Source organism: Acanthopagrus latus, chromosome 4, assembly GCF_904848185.1.
Source record: "Acanthopagrus latus isolate v.2019 chromosome 4, fAcaLat1.1, whole genome shotgun sequence".
Lineage (NCBI taxonomy): Eukaryota > Metazoa > Chordata > Actinopteri > Spariformes > Sparidae > Acanthopagrus > Acanthopagrus latus.
Window position 1 is genome coordinate 15,122,459 of NC_051042.1, and position 16,994 is coordinate 15,139,452.

Here is a 16,994-nt window from a genome sequence, read left to right on the forward strand (position 1 = left end):
TTTAAAGAAGCAGGAGAAGCACTTCTCTGTAGCGCATTAACTGAACGATCTTCTCTATGTAAGCTGCACGATACATCCACAAAGATTTATAAGGCTAGATTACATGAAACTAATTAATTGAATACATTTTTGCATGTGTATGTAATAAATTCAGATTGTTTAAAAGTTTTATTTAATAAAACTAAAAGAAAGGCATGGAATTCAAAGAGACTGTAAAAGGAAGTTCAGAGTTTATTGTTGTATAATAGTTCTTACTGTATATTGGTTTTGTTACCTATTCATGAATCCTGATTTATGTGTATCAAGAGCAACCCTGAATTATTGTTCCTGTCAAAATGAAGAGATACGTATAGATTTATACTATAGTCTTCAAAATGTCCTTGATGTATGGGTGGGGGTGGGGGGCATGATCTCAGTATTTCTCAAATCCTGGCCACTTTACATGTTAAAAAAGTAGTATAACACATTTTGTAGCTCCAGAGGAAGCTGCATGAAATCTGATAAAATGCTTCCAGTGATGTCACTTGGTAGCTAAGTTGCATTGTAGGTAATGTAGGTGGCAAGTTTAACAAAAAAAAACCAAAACAGTCCACTACTCCAGCATTGTCTCCTCTAACGCTGTTGGACTCATTATGGACAGTCTAAAGACAAAAGATCAGAGCTGATACAGCAGTGCCAGAGATATCACCTTTTTTATTCCACGTGTTCTTCCTCCTTTTCAACACCTGCCACCCAAGATAGCCACAACACAACTTGGCTATTGAGTGACACCACTGGAGGCTGTGTCTGTATCAGAGGGGAATTATTCAATATTTTTAATGCTTCACCAACCCAAAATGTCAATCTTTGATGGCCTGGGAATGAGATTAAACAATCAGCTATTTTTCTGGTGTATTCATGCATGGGCAGCTGTGGCTCAGGGACAGAGTCAGTGTCTTAATACTGGAAGTTTGCTGGTTCAGTTCCCCTGGTCTGCATGTCAAAATATGCTTGGGCAAGATCCTGAACCCTGGTCTGCAGCCACTGCTATCAGTGTACAAATTACTGTGTGTCACTTTGGACAAAAGCATCTGCTAAATGATTATGAGCAGCTGATTTTTTTAAGTTTCATAGTTTACATGAAGTGAGGTTCAACTGGCTTTGCATAGAAATGACCCAGAAATGTCCTTCAGAGGGATACTTTCTTACATTGACTGGAGTAAAGAAGTTTACTCTGTACCTGTGTACTGTTATACAAGTATCTGTACTTATATTTCAGCGAAGACTGTGTGTACACCTCAGTTAAAAACTATGAATCAATAACCAAAACAGCTGCCAATCAGGACTCAGGACTAACTTCTTAAACTGGTTTGCTGAATAAATAATATGGACTGCAATCCTCAGAGAAGAAAAGGTAATCAGTAGCCAAATTCAAAATGAAGGCAACAATGTTTTAATGTTGAGTGTGAGTGTAGTACTCATCTTAACAACGAGAATTGCACAGCAAATGCAAGTTACTTAATACTTTATCAGACACAAGCAGCTTACTCTAGAGCCAAAAAATCCTTCACACCACTTTTGCTTATCATGCAGTGGAACTCCCCAAGACTTGTAAAACTGGTGGACTTCCCTTTAATACATTCATAGATTTATATAATAAACAAATAAGCTTAACGAGTCATCAAAATGCTACGTTGGCTATTTCTGTTAATGAAAAAAATGCTTGTTGAAAGACGCCGATAAATGTCACTGACAATAAATACATAACCATTATCAGAAGTAGAAAGGATGTGGGCGGCACTGACTCCAGACCAGCCGTGTGTGGTTTATCAAACTGCGACTGTGCAGTGCAGTCTTGTTTAAGTCGCGCTCTGATGACGTCGCACTGAGAGGAGGTGCGGGTTTGCCACGTCGGTCTCTGTGCAACGCATTTACACTGTTGCTCGTGAAGCCCAGGGCTAACTTTCAAACCCGTTATATGTTTACAGTCGGACAGAAAGCGACCCTCCAGCATCACCGGTGCCGTCGTAGCCCCTCGCCACAGCAGTGCAGTCGGGTAAATTGAAGCTGGAAGGAGGAGAAATGCTCGGTGCTGTCTGGACTCGTCAGGCTGGAAGCCACACTACTGACTGATGCATCCTCGTTCAGCTCACCCCTCCGTATGCCGTCGATGTTGTGTGAGTAGCCGTGGCTTTACACAGCTTTCTAAACTCCCTAGCGTTGATTCTGCGAGCTAAGAGCTAGCTACTAGCTTCAGTCTGTCTATTTTAAACGCCTTTGCTAAAGTGTGCTCCAAGTTTCCGTGGTGGACAAAATGACAACGCTGCCTGATGTCATGATTCAGACAGGCAGCTGTAGTACATGTCTTAGCAGGTCCCTGCAACAAAACAAAAAAAAGAAGAAAGAAAATACAACCCACCTCTTAACAAAGTGTTCCCTGAAGTAAAGTCAGTGCAGTCCAACAAACACACCAGCTCAACACAGCCACGTTTTGAAACACCTTTCTCCCGCTGCTCGGTCGCTTTTTGTCACACTTTTAAAGCACTTGTGGTGAAAACCAGAAACGTGTTGCACTTCCACAAAATGGCAAAATATCATCCTGCAATCCCTCCACTGTAGTTAATTTCCCTATGTCACAGTTCCTGTTTTCACTCTTGACTTTCTACTCAAAGAGTGTGTGTGTGTGTATGTGTGTGTGTGTGTGTGTGTGTGTGTTAACGGCTGTTTCCTGTTGAAGATTCCACTTTGATATACTTAATATTGAGGCTACACGCTGTGTGCAGCATACTGTAGTATCATCTCCATCAAGTCTTAGCTGTAGAAAGGACATGCTGATATACACTGAGGCTGGATGTTATCTGCCTCAGGTTTGTGCTCCACTTCAGATGCCTGTTACTGGCTGATGAAGTGGGGCGGGACTATTTTTATTTTATGTTTCAGTCCCATTGAATGGTGATGAGAAGAGATTGTACCAAATGTTATGGGTTTTAGTTACAGCTACACTAGTTCAGATGAGAGTTACGATATGGAAATGTTTATTTCCAGTACATAAAGAACAAAAAATGACAGATAGCAAATAACAAAAAAATAATCTAATAGAAAAGCAGACAGATGAACACATTTTTAAAATAATGAAAAGCACAAAGCAAAAGAAAGTGTCAAACACTTGATGACTATGTTTAGATATTTGTCTCCATAAATCACTCAATGACTTCCTTTATGGTCTAAATCTAAACTCAAATGAATTTTCCCAAAACAATATCCAGCTGGCCAGACAACCTTGGGTGTACCCACAACAGCCGACATGCATCCGGTGAGCGCAGAGTGCTACTGTGCACAAACACTTGCACCATAAATCAGCAAGGTCAGTGTGCAAACGTAAGTCCAACAGTTCATACTTGGGACCGGTCATAATTCACAGTGCTAAAAGGTGTGATAAACCGTGAGGTTATAGGTCAATACATGAAATAAAACCTTGCAAGCTAATAACAATATGTGTGGTTAAATGAAAATGCTTAATTTGGCTACTATGGAAAATCAATTCATAACTGATATATGATCCTTATCAAAAACATAAATACATTATTTGCATTTTTATCAATCATATTTATCTTACGTTTCATGTCCATCAGTATAATATCATTCTGTAATAGCATGACATATGGTTACAGTACTAGTTCAGATGGGACTTCATTGAATGTCGTGAATTCTTTTCATCATCTTTTTTTTTTTTTTTTTTTATGAAATGGACTGAAAATTATGAAATATATGTCCACCATAGTCCAGGAGACACACAAATGTCCTGTTCACTATTGCTTAAAGAGCAAATCCTCAGGTTTAAGCAGCTGGAACGAGAGACATGTTGGCATTTCTGCCTAAAAACCAGAGGTTGGAAGTAACATAGAACAGGGACTTTGTTACTGTACTTAAATAGATTTTTCAGGTATCTGTACTCTATTTATTTTCTTGCAGCTTTTTAATTTCACTCCCTACATTTCTACACATTTCTTTCTACCCTTTATATTTCCAAAACAGGCCCATTATTATAGCGCTTGTTACTGTTAATGCATTTGAGAGACTGATTATCAATTATATACAATGCCTTCACAACCTAAAATGTCAGTATTTGACCATCCAGGAGTGAAACTCAACAATCAAATATCTTTCTGGTGCATTTAGGATCATCTTGGACTGGACCTTTTAAGTTTAATAGCCTTTGAATTAAGTTTATATGATGTGAGGGTCATTCGCTTTGCACAGAAATGTCCTTCAGAGGGATACATTCTTACATTTACCAGAGTAAAGAAGTTGAAGTGGTACCTTGACTTTTACCAGAGTCTTTTTTTGAAGAATCTGTTCTTAATGGCTGTCTTTTATCTAGGTGTGTCAGTATTATTTGTCCTTGTACTTCACTGGTATACCCCAAGAGCGATTGTTGATGTTAATGTTGAGGTTAAATGTGAGCTGTGACTAGGAACGCCCGTTTTTAACATTTATTGATACACCAAGGAGTGGCTGAGGTATAATCCCCAGGTAGTGTTGACGGATTCAGTATTTGACTTTGTCAGTTACCTTTGCAAATGCCAGCATTCTGGCAGCATCGTTTCACTGCTCTTGTACTAAAACACATGTTAGCTATTGAATGAATGAAAACATACACCTTGTCAATTATTTGACATGGACAAACACTTCCAGGTCTTCACTGTGGCCTTAAGCAGATAGACTGCACATACACAGGCCTGAAACTCTGGGTAGTTGTAGTATGTTTGCTTTGTTAAGAAAAGGTTTGACACTGGCCAGGAGTGATGCCACCAGGAAGGATTCAGGACTGTTCTCTGGTCTGGTACACTGTCTATGAAGTGAAACTTAAGGGGCAGCTAATTACTTCAGTTTCTGTTCACTCAGTTTCCAGTTTATTAAGAGCTTTGAGCTAAAATAAATGCAGTCTGATTCAAGAGTCCTGCAATAAATCCCAGTTTCATGGAGTTTAAGATGTTTAGTGTATGTCAAAACTGTTTTGAAGAGATGTTGATTCTACTGTATGACCATTTAGAGGCTGTAGTGGTAGAGCTTTAATGCATTATACTGAGTAGAGTGTCTAATGTTTTGTCCATGCAGTTTATATCAGTGTGGTTAGACTAGAAATGTTTCCCTGTAAAATGCAAACCAATTAAACAGCACGCCATTTGCATTTCTCCATTTGTACCATTAAAAGACAATATTGCATCAAAGATCGATCTTTCCTCATGTGGCTTTATTTACAATACATCACCAAAGGATTAGACACAGGAAGTAATTAGTCCAGTCCTTAAATGTGGTTGTCAAACACTTATAACAAAGACATGAAATGGATGCAGGATATTTTACAGTTGAACAATAAACTCTATTGTCCAAAATGATAGATTACTGGAAGAGTAAACTTCTCTGGGAATACAATGATTATAGAATATCCAAGCATCTGTCTCTTTTTTTTTTTTTTTATATCTTCTCATAATGTTTGGCATGTTATCCGATATATATATATATATATATATATATATATATATATATATATATATATATATATATATATATATATATATATATATATATATATATATATATATATATATATATATATATATATATATATATATATATATATATATATATATATATATATATATATATATATATATATATATATATATATATATATATATATATATATATATATATATATATATATATATATATATATTATATAACTGTGATCGGCCAATATTGGCCAACTTATAAATCAGTAAGTTTACTATATCACTGTGTTGGTTTTTTCTTGTAACAGACCTGCTTGTCAATGATGTTATGTGAAATTTGGAGACACAAATAAGAGGACATTTATAACCGGATCGCTACAATTCACTTGAAAAGTTGCTTTGGGTGCCTTTAGAAAGTGATCATGATCTAAAATCATCAGCTAACTGTTTTCATTCTCAGTTAATCTGCCAATTATTTTCATGTTTTAATTATATGGTTCATTACAAAAAATGTGGAATCCAAAAACTCTCAATTTACTATCATAAGTGACAGCAAAAAAGCAGAGAAGAGGCTGGAAAATGCAAATGTTTGACATTTTGTCTTGGAAAAATAAATCAAACAATTAATTTAAAGATGGCAATTAATCAAACCAACAAAACCAAACAAAAATGTGTTCTGTTTGACAAACACTCCAAAGTCCTAGTCATGTATGGCTAAGAAGTTAGTGTTGTAAAATATTGAAATAAACACAACATCTTCTTACATCATGAATAAATCTTCATTTACAAAATCTAATTTAAACGTTTCAAAAAACCAGCACCATATATTAAATTATTGTGTCTGTTGTCATCTACTATCTAAATTGAACATGAAACAAGATGCGTCAGGATATGGATGGCTCACCACCCCTGATAAGTTATTTCCTGGGGAAAACCCTGTCAGGTTCAAGAGGGTTGAGATGTACTACTGTCTGACATGGTTAAAGTCATGATAACTTGTCATGTCTGTCAACCACACTAGGTTTGATAAAGACTGGTAGAAGCGGTGCCAAACGAGACAAGTAGTTTGGTTTTGAATACAACCATTTTGACATTGGTTCGCTTCTTTTAACCTTTTCTAAATAAACATAAATGTGTTTACATGTTTCAGAATACAGCTGATTCACATAAAGCTGTGTCACAGGTGCTACGGCTGTTTCAAGGACACACAAATTACACAGTGCAGTAAAAATCTGTTTGGCTTTATCTTTTGTCCACAGCAGCGATGATGGAACATGTTAACTATTTTAAGCAGATGCTTAAGTTAAAGCCCAGTAGTGCTGTAGTAGTGCAGTAATTTCCCCTTTCAGATATCTAATACACTTTGAAGCAATTTTGCTGATTAACAAACACACTCACCAGAAGAGGTTTTGTATCTTAATGGGACCTTGCTGACTAAATAAAGTAGTAGATAAGATATAAAATAATAAGAAACAGCTTGTATAAAAAAACAGACCAGTGCTATATAATCTTTGCCTAATTAAAATTACTACTGTTTACTTATTTGTCATGTAAAGTAAATACCTCGGGTCTGATATGGTTTCTAAATGCTTAATTTTTTAACTTCGCTGTAGTTTTGTAAATGTTGATGGAGCCTCAGGTCTGTTTGTTTTTTTCCTGATCTAATCTTTACTTTTCTCGTTCTGACTCCCTCTTGTCTTTTGGTTTCCTCTGCAGTGGCCTGGCTGTACACGGTGGCTCACTGAGGAGAACGAGGGAAGTCCCAGCGGCTGTTGGTTGGTGGGCGGCGTGCGTGGTTGCCACGGTAACTGGCGACCATGCCAGGAGGTCGCAGGGGTCCCAGCAGACAGCAGCTAAGTCGCTCTGCTCTGCCATCCCTGCAGACTCTGGTTGGAGGCAACCTTGGCAATGGTACAGGACTCAGGAACAGGTGAGCACACTGAAGAATTAAAATGATTTTTAATAACAACACACGATTTGTCTGAACAGTCTGTAGGCCAACCCTTTAGTTCACACTGTAGAGCTTGTGACAGTAAGGCTTTAATCCTCTTTGTTGTTCACTTTGTTTAAAAAAAAAGTTTCAGAAACTGTATTAATTGAATAAATGAATATTAACTAATATTAGCTTTGGTCATTCTTACAAGAGCTGAATGATTAGTTGATTGATGTAAGAAAAGGACATTTATTTGACAAAATTTTGATTTTTCCTATTATAAACCATCTTGGAGTCCCTCAGAACAAGTCTTTTGAAGATGTCACCTTAGACTATAATTGAACTTTTTTTCACAATTTCACAAATCATTTGAATTACAAAAAACGACAATAAAGGTCAACCTGCAGGCTGCTTTTAGGCAGCCAAATTGAACGGATTAACTTTTCTAATTGCCTAGCTTGCCTAGCAGCTACTCTGCTGCTGTTCATTCAGTATTTCAAAAGCTCCACTTCCACACCCGCATCCCCTTGCAGACTCTGAGGCATCCTCACCTGTGGGGGATGTTGGTGTTTTCCCTCCCCTCTCCCTGCCAAGCTGAGCAAGGCATTTCCTCGTGGGGAGTTGGGAGGAAACAGCAACCATCACCTACACATGTTCTACATTCACATATTAATCATTTCCATGTGAGTCGGCTGAGCGATGATGAAAACATAACGACTATCTGTAGTTGTTTCTTTAATTCCTTTGACAATGATAGCTCATTAAAATACATTCATTTACAGTGCTGGAGAAGTAGAAACTGTTTTTATGTAAATGTTTCTGTTATTTTAACTTGCAGAAGGTGTGGTGTGACACATTGTTCTAAACAAATTCTGCATCACAGATACATCTGTCTGCAAGTTTGTAATAACCATGTCTTCTCTCAGGAGCAGTAACTCGGTGGGTTTGTCCGCACCCCCCCTCTCGGCCCTCATCACTCCAGAGCCTGTCCGCCACTCGAGGATTCCCGAGCTGCCGTTGGATAGCAGCCTGCTGTTTGAGTTCCTGCTCTTTCTCTACTTGCTGGTGGCCTTGTTTGTCCAGTACATCAACATATACAGGACGGTCTGGTGGTACCCATACAGCCACCCTGCTGCCTCTACCTCGCTTGTAAGAACTCACACACTAGCTGTGTTGTTTCTAGTGACTTGGAATCACTGCCTTCTCTTTCTAAAGGGCTATGAATTGCATTCAAAATAAGTTGCTTTTTCTTCACATTCTATGCAGTTTTTAATTTTTAGAAAAATATCCTATACATTGATTTCTTTATTTTTTTGGGAACGTAAAAGTTTTTTCATTAGGCAGGTTCAGGTCTAAGTTTAATGTGTACAAATTAAAAATGTCTTCATGAAAAACTCATGATCTGCTTTGCTCCTGCAGAACTTTCATCTAATGGACTACCACTTGGCTATTTTCATCACTGTCATGTTGGCCAGGAGGCTTGTTTGGACAATAGTTTCAGAGGTAAACACACAGACCATTATCCACTTGGCTAACAGACTTCAGTCCACATATCAATGTGGTAATCAAACCCTTCTCGGGGCAGAGTCGGTGCCACAGTATCTCTTAATTCTATCATCTGTCTCGCCAAGGTCTCTCAGAGCAGCGGTGGATCACTGCTCCGCTACGTGGTTCTGATAGCAGCCCGGCTCAGCCTGCTGACCATGTGTGGCTGGGTTCTCTGCTGGACGCTGGTCAACCTCTGCAAGAACCACTCTGTTCTCAACCTGCTCTTCCTGGGATACCCGTGAGTTTTTCTTAACCGCCAACCCCCTCCAAAGGCCAGGATGTGCTTATACAGGCTGTCATCTGACGAAAGCGACTGTACTTACACCTGTTGTGTAAGGCCCCAGTTCAAGGGACAGAGGTGGAAGATGTAATTAATCATACAAATGAGAATAAATGTAGATGTAATTGTTTACACATAAGCTGAGGGAGTTGTGTTAAGTTCAGCCTCCAACCTTATTTTCTCACCTCGGCTACTTCATTTTGTGCAGCGATGTCAAATTGTTGTTTCGAAAAGAATTTCCTGAATGTAGCCCCATCTTCCACTGTTGTACAGATAAAGGGTTCGGTCGGTTGTTTGGCAATCAAATAAGCAATTTATTTGAAGCACAGTGACCAAGCTGCAACCTCTGGGGCTGAAAAATGAAGCCAACACAAAAATTGCCAAAAACTGCAGTTCCTCAAATGCTCCTAGAGGGATTTGACCCCATAAGACCCCTGTGTCAAAAGGCTCAACTTTACAGCAGAAATAAATGTATTTACAGCCTGGTAAGAAGAAGAGTTCTGGGGCCTATAGCCAATTTCCTCATTCATGACAAGTGTGTGTGAGGGAGATTTTTTTTAATCTTACTCTCTCTTTTAAATAATATTAACTTAAATTAATATTAAGTTATGCATAAGTGAGGGTGTTACTGCTTTGATGCTCCACCTGCTGGCCCATATTTTTGCTGGAGACAGGCACTTCCAAGTTGATGATTTACTTCAGTTTAATTCATCTTTATTTGTAGAGGGACCATGTACAATATTAAAGAGTAAATGTTGACATTTGATGCATAGTACCAGAGTTAGACTATGACCATGCTTTTATGAGTATATGATAGTGATGCTTTAACTCACCTGCATGCACATACACATTTATGGGTTGTAGCCATGTATTGAAATCTATTTTGCCACCACATATGTGAAATCTTCTTGATGCACATGAACCACAGTTGTTGTAACACCTGACCCAGGTTATCTTTGTTGAATTTGAATTGAACTGAAAAATGATAATTTTGTTCAATTGTTTTTATTTAACCTTCATTTTATAATTGAGAGATTCAAATGATCTTTTACAAAGGGAGCCCTGGCCAAGAAAGCACCATAAAAAGTTCCACTTAAATGAACAAACTTAAAGAAAAGAACATCACAAGAAATAAGTTATGTGGCAATGGAAGTTGTGTACCCTCCTGTAAAGTTTGCCACTATTTTAAATATACATGATGTTTTCACATCATACATCCTTTTATCCTGCAATCGTTTGAAAGTAAAACTCGCTGCTCTGTTCTTTTGTCTTTGTCCACACACCGCCCTCTCTCTCCCTCCCATGCCAGATTTGGTGTGTACGTCCCGCTCTGCTGTTTCCATCAGGAGGGGGGTAAAAGCCAAACGGCGCCGCCTGACTGCGATTACCCAGCCGACCACCAGCAGACTGAACTAACGGAGACCCCGTTCTTTCGCCCACGTGACTTCCTCTTCCTGTTGCGAGAGAACCTCAGAGAGCAGTTTTCCAGCCCCCCGCACATGCCTATCCACACCTGTCCGCCACACACACACTCGCACACACCGGAGTTGATTCGTGCAGAGGTGGAGGAGCTGAAGAGCGACTTCAACCGGCGGATCAAGGAAGTGCTGTTCAACTCCCTGTTCAGTGCTTACTATGTCGCCTTCCTGCCTCTCTGCTTTGTCAAGGTTGGTATTGGCCACTTGCTGTTCTTCTCCTTTTTTATTGTTGAGGTTGCTTTCATGCTCCACCGTCCCTTCAGTACAAGCTTCCTACGGTCTTGCCTGTATTCTTGATTCTTTATCTGTCTCTAATTCTGTACTTCTGTCTCCATAGAGCACCCAGTACTATGACATGCGCTGGTCATGTGAGCATCTGATAATGGTGTGGATCAATGCGTTTGTGATGCTGATGAGTCAGCTGCTGCCCCCCAGCTACTGCGACCTGCTTCATCGCTCTGCAGCTCACCTGGGCCGCTGGCAGAAACTGGAGCACGGCTCATACAGCAATGCACCTCAGCATGTGTGAGTGGATCTTTCTGTGCACACACAGAGGTTTAAAAATGACTGTCAGTGTTTTGTGTATAACTGTGGTGTTTATGTTTTGCAGGTGGTCAGAAAGTACCATTTGGCCTCAGGGGGTGTTGGTACGACACAGTCGATCTCTTTATAAGGCAGTTGGGCCCTATAATGTCGCTCTGCCCTCTGATGTCTCTCATGCAAGGTTTTATGTGAGTACCTCTGCTTTATATCATATGGACTTTGAGTGTAGCCTGTACATTATTCATAATAGTAAGATCATTCTTGGAAAAATGTTCTGTCACAGGCGAAAAGCCACTCTTGACAACATCGGCAGAATTGTACTTAGGTCGCACAGCCACATCCTTTCTGGAACTGCAGTGGACAGATATTTTGAAGACTGTATTTATCATTTAAGCTGGAGTGCTGTGTCCCAACCACCAAGTGGCTGGCCTGCAATTCTATTGTATTACTGTCTTTGTATCTCTTTTCATTTTGAGATATGGCATCATAAATTCAGAATGGTGGCGAGAAGAGAAGACGCACCAAGAATCACTGGAATAACTTTTAAATCCTTTTATCCTCAGAAAACTCCAGCTCTCCCATTTGACATTTATCATGTCAGCTCCACAATGATTGATAAGAGCAATGCGTTGCATCAAATGACTTAATCTGTCTATATAAAAGAGATAAAAGCAAAAAATCCTTACATTGGAGAAACTGACACCAGGATGATGAGATGGTGTTTTTTGCTTAAAAAAAAATCTTAAACAAGTGATGCACTGTTGAAATAGTTGGATAATTTTGTTTCGATCAACTGATTAACTTATTCATCAAAAATAGTCATTTCGGCTTTAATTTAATGTGAGCGGTCTGTTGAATCAATAAGAATAAATTCTGACTGTCTGATTTTCCAGACCAGATTCCGAGGTTTAATTAATTTGTCCTAATAATTTGCTCAGAAACAGGTCGCTTCCAACAATTGTAAATGTTAAACTTGTTAAATATTTACAATGGAAATCTTTGTGTGTGGGGAAAGCAGACGACTCCTAAGTCACTACTCCATGAAATGTGACGTGAAACGCAACGTAGCCAACCAGCGGACTGAGGAACACGGAAGCGGATGTAAATGAAGGGAGATCTCGCTTTCCTTTGGGGGTGTTTGAATCAGCCATTTTAATGTCAATGCTACCGTTGACGTCATACTGATGGTTAATGCCAGTATTGTGTGTGTGTGTGCATATTCCCACTTGTATGTCTTCCATGTCTTTCATGTTTTAAAACGTTTATTTACTCTTTTTTTTCCGTCTATGAAGAGCCTGGTGACGCTGAGGTTGTTGCCATTAGTAACTGTACATCACGTTTGATGGCGCGATATTTCTGGCTCGGAGGACTAGATTCTAGACTGGCCGTGAGACAGATGATCTTTACATGTGTGGTGTCCTGTGCTGAGAATATCGGAGCACATCACACAGAGTATGATCAAAGCTGATTTTTAAATATTCATGTGTGGGGGCTCTACAGATAAAAAATCTCTTAAGATTTCTAAAATCCTTATGTGTATACCCCCCTTAAGCTTGCCGTGATTTACATTTTATTATGTCCGCCCCCTGCATATCACATGTCTGAATCTTTGACATGGTTTTGTTTTCTGATCTTCTCTTCAGTTCCTGTTCCACAAGCCATTGCGGATCCTGAACCTGCTGATCTGGATCGAGTCCAGTGTGGTTTTGTACCAGTTATACTCTCTGCTGCGCTCTGAGCGTTGGAACCACACGTTGTCTCTGGGCCTTATTCTCTGCTGCAACTATTATGTCCTTTTTAAACTGCTCCGAGACCGTATAGTGCTGGGCAAAGCCTACTCATACCCTCTGTCCTCCAACAGTTTGGGGCTGAAGTCGCAGTAAAGGCTCTTCACAGTGAGACCTCACCTACGAACTCTGGATGTGGAGGGGAGCTGGGTGGAGGTCTGGTAGAGATCAGGGGGTTTATTTGGCGCTCTTGCTTGGAGGTTAAGGGACAGACTGTGAACTCATGATCGTGTTTTGATACGGTTCTATTTTTAATGCAATGTTTATATATACCTATTTAAAAGAATATTTTTATTTTGTATACTATTTCGAGTTACGCCGGGCATTACCACGCTGACAACATTAGCATGTTGTGTTATGTTGTTGCTAGGTGACAGGGAGGTCAGGGAATGCCAGGAGGTGACTTTCACCAAAGATATTTTAAGTGCAGGTGGCCAATCACAGAGTGTACTTGGCTTCTGACAGTCAGTTCAATCAGACGATCAATCCAGAGCAGTGGAAGGAGTTGTGCCTGAGATCCTGAATCCTGATTGGGCCGTTCTGCTTCAACCTTGAGGCACTAGAACCAGTGAAACAGATGTTGAGGTTAATGTTGGCAGTACGCAAACACTGTCACTGCTCTAGGCACCTTTCCCTTGGGAATTTAAAGCAGTACATTGAAATGTGCTGTTTGTTTTCTGATTGAGAGTTAAATGAGATGATAGAGACTAATTAAATGTGAGGCTACAGCATGCGGACACGGAGCTTAAAGGACAAGTTCACCCAGAAATGGAAATTTAATCATCATCTCCTTGCCTTTATGCCGATGGAAAGTCGGGTGAAGTTTTCTAGTCCGCAAAAACATTCCTGGAGCTTCTCAGCAAAATGGCAAGTAGAATTCTACTAAACAACTCAAGAAGCTTCACGGACCTAGTTTTGATTCATAGAAAAACTTAAAACGGTGCCATACAGCTCATCCAGAAGTCTGCCGATTACCAGAGATCCATTTGATTTGAAAAGACATTATTTACACCTTCAGTCAAGCTCTTCACCTGCTAATTCTAGCTCAGCCGTTACAGTGTAATATTTCTGCTTTTAAAAGGGTGAAAATAACATTCTCACATTTATTATGGATCTCAGGAGTCAATTACATTGGACAATATATAAGAATCTACTTTTTATATTATTTTTATTTTTCAATTGTTTCAGGTCCACATCTAATTCTAATGCTTCACAGTAGCATGCATCACTGTTAAGTTGTGAAGCTCCAGAAATGTTTTGAGGACTACAAAAACGTATCCTTCATCATTAGCACAAAGACTAGAAATGGGTGGAAACAGCTAGCCTAGTTCTATCAATGCTGAAAACAACTGCCTACAGCATCTATAAAACTCACTGATTAACACATAAAGTCTTCTTTGTTTAATTCAAATAAAAATAACAGTGTAACACTTTTACAGATTTTATCTGCCATTGCTTGACAACCATAAAGCCTCCAATAAGTTGATGTGGTAAATGATACATTTCCTCCTGTAAAATAGAAAACGTTTGATCCATTGATACAGTTAGCTTTAAAGGTGCTGGTCGGCAGATTGTGTGACCTGGCCAGGCTTGCCGTTTCCCCTCGTTACCAGATGAGTAAATTAGCTGCATGCTTCAGCTTCACATTTGATGTGCTGATGAAATCCAACCCATCTAACTCGCCACCAGAAAGAAAATGTTGTACTTCCCAAGATTCTGAACTTCGCTTTAACCAGAGCATCAGTGGGGATTTTTAAAATGTTCCTACAAACTGACCTTTTTAGATCAGCATGTAGGAAAAACAGCTTAGGTACTCTCGTCCACTGCCTCTGCAGAGAATGCTGTATTCTTCCTCACTCATTTTGTTACTGTGTTTTTACTACGAGTGTCTGCTTGTCTCTCACCATTGGCTATCTGGAGGGCAGTTACAGTACCAGCCTTTAAAAACGCACACCAGGGCCTCAGCAACTGAGGAGGGATTGAGGTACTATCTTTGAACTCAAAGCACACCTTAAACTATGTCCGTTTGACGGTTAAAATGTCAGAAGGTGTCGTTATCTTGTCACACAGCCCTTCCTGCCCTGGTTGTGATTACTTTGAAGGGCTGCTGCTGTACCAGGTGATTATTTAAGTACAAAATCATACTGATGTCGTACCACACTTGCCATACTGATCTTCTGTGATTCATTTATGTTCTGAAAGGTCACCCACTCACTTTTATTTGATTAAATTTTGGTGCCTGAATGCGTGGACCACAATGGAACCACATGACACGGGGTCCATCTCATTGTGGATTGGATGTAGTTAAGAGAACGAATGTGGCCAGTAATAAAGATTAATGCTGGTACGTCCCAGGACCTAACCCTTCACCCACTGCAGTCATCACGCTCCCGTTTGGATTAGACAGCAGAGGAAGTTTTAATAGTGACATTTACATGGACGATGAAAGTCAAAGGGTGAAGAAAACCTTGTTACCAGTTCATGTATTCTCAGTTACCAGAATGGTGTGACGCACAGGTTGCCTTGCATGTTGTTGCCTTTCTGTTAAGTCACGCTTGTTGAACACCGTCCTACTCTTAAGTAGGTTCCTCTTGGGTTGGTGTTAAGGGTCATTGTCAACCTGATCAGCTGATGTCAGATAGAGATCAATACAGTTTGAAAAGAAAGTCTCTTTTAGCAGTAGAAGAACATCTGATTATCAGTGGCTGCATTTGGATTAGGTAGAGTGTCTTTTCCTAAACCTCTTTGCTTGACCTCAGTCGAAATCGTCATGAGGTCAAGAAAAGATGTGAAGGAGAATAAGTAAGGATCAAGAAAAAAAGGCAACCACGGTGCTAAGAGAATCAGACTGTACTCACACTTGTGTCACCAGGAGTTGTGGTACAGCATTATCTGCTCAATGGTTCAGCATGTATGCTATATTGAAGTAGATAAGAAAGGAAGTATTGAATCTCCTTTCCTAAGCATTTAGAGTATTTGGCGAGCTTGCATCATGGCTGCCACTTGGATAATTAAATGTCATCTCAGTTAGGAACCATCTTAAGCAACAACAAAAAAAGACTATTCCACTGCAGCTAACATTTCCGGTGCAAATCTCGCAGTGACTGCTTTGATTTCGGTTTCAGCTTGAGTGTGAACAGGGTGGAGGAAAGCACTTTTGAGATGAACCACTGTGCACATCTGGATCACTGGTGCTCCTCTGTGCCTCAGCAGATTTGTGGGGGATCTTTGATGAATCACAACTACCATACACGGGCCCATTATTCTGCTTTCTCTGCAAACTCAGTCCTTAAATCGGTTCCTTGGTGCTTATGTTTTGTTTGCGTCCGTTTTTCACTTGAATGTAGCATAACTTTTAATTGAATGCTGCTGACTTGAATTGGCATATTTTTGTATTTGGGAGCACCATCCTTCATTTGTGAACATCCACAGCAATTAATTTTTTTCATAAGATGCATTGTTTGCTACAAATCCTTCTTCTTTGTCAGTTCTCAAATAACATCATCAACACATGCGTTTGATTTCTTTGGTTTGGTGAAACGAGATTTGGAAAGACATCAGATTCTATCACCTCGTGACCACATTGGCCCCGAAGTGTACTTGATCTTCCTCCAGTCTCCATCAATTTTGAGGACAAGTTTGTGATTGATGCTGACGATGTTCATCTGTTTGCCCCATAATTATAACACATTTGAGTCTCGGTTTGTTTTGTATGTGCCATATCCCAGGATGCAGCTTCAGAGTCATGGTTGAGCCTGTTGATGAATGTGTCGGTGCTGGAGAAGTCATAGGAGCTGGTCCTCATATTTCGGCTTTTTACAGTGTTCAGTTTCCCCACAGCATTTCTGAAAAATGCTTTTTGAAATCTGAAATAAAACAAATGGTGTTTAAACAAAGATTGTGCTGCGTGTGTGATATGTTGGATGACCA

The 16,994-nt window shown here is 39.6% G+C and overlaps 1 protein-coding gene across 2 annotated transcripts; it reads left to right on the forward strand.

Annotated features, from left to right (window-relative positions):
- The first annotated feature begins 1,779 nt into the window (after window positions 1-1,779).
- On the forward strand, window positions 1,780-16,960 carry tmem39a (transmembrane protein 39A). 2 transcript variants are annotated; one of them, XM_037095015.1, is made up of 10 exons: window positions 1,780-1,874; window positions 1,968-2,156; window positions 7,212-7,425; window positions 8,355-8,577; window positions 8,848-8,931; window positions 9,060-9,214; window positions 10,566-10,923; window positions 11,072-11,259; window positions 11,345-11,465; window positions 12,921-16,960. In XM_037095015.1, exons 3-10 carry the CDS (start codon window positions 7,313-7,315, stop codon window positions 13,158-13,160), a joined length of 1,482 nt encoding a protein of 493 aa, XP_036950910.1. In that variant the 5' UTR covers window positions 1,780-1,874; window positions 1,968-2,156; window positions 7,212-7,312; the 3' UTR covers window positions 13,161-16,960. The 2 variants fall into 2 exon arrangements, with proteins under 2 accessions (XP_036950910.1, XP_036950909.1); XM_037095014.1 differs by lacking the exon at window positions 1,780-1,874 and having other exon boundaries at window positions 1,881-2,156.
- Window positions 16,961-16,994: the final 34 nt, after the last annotated feature.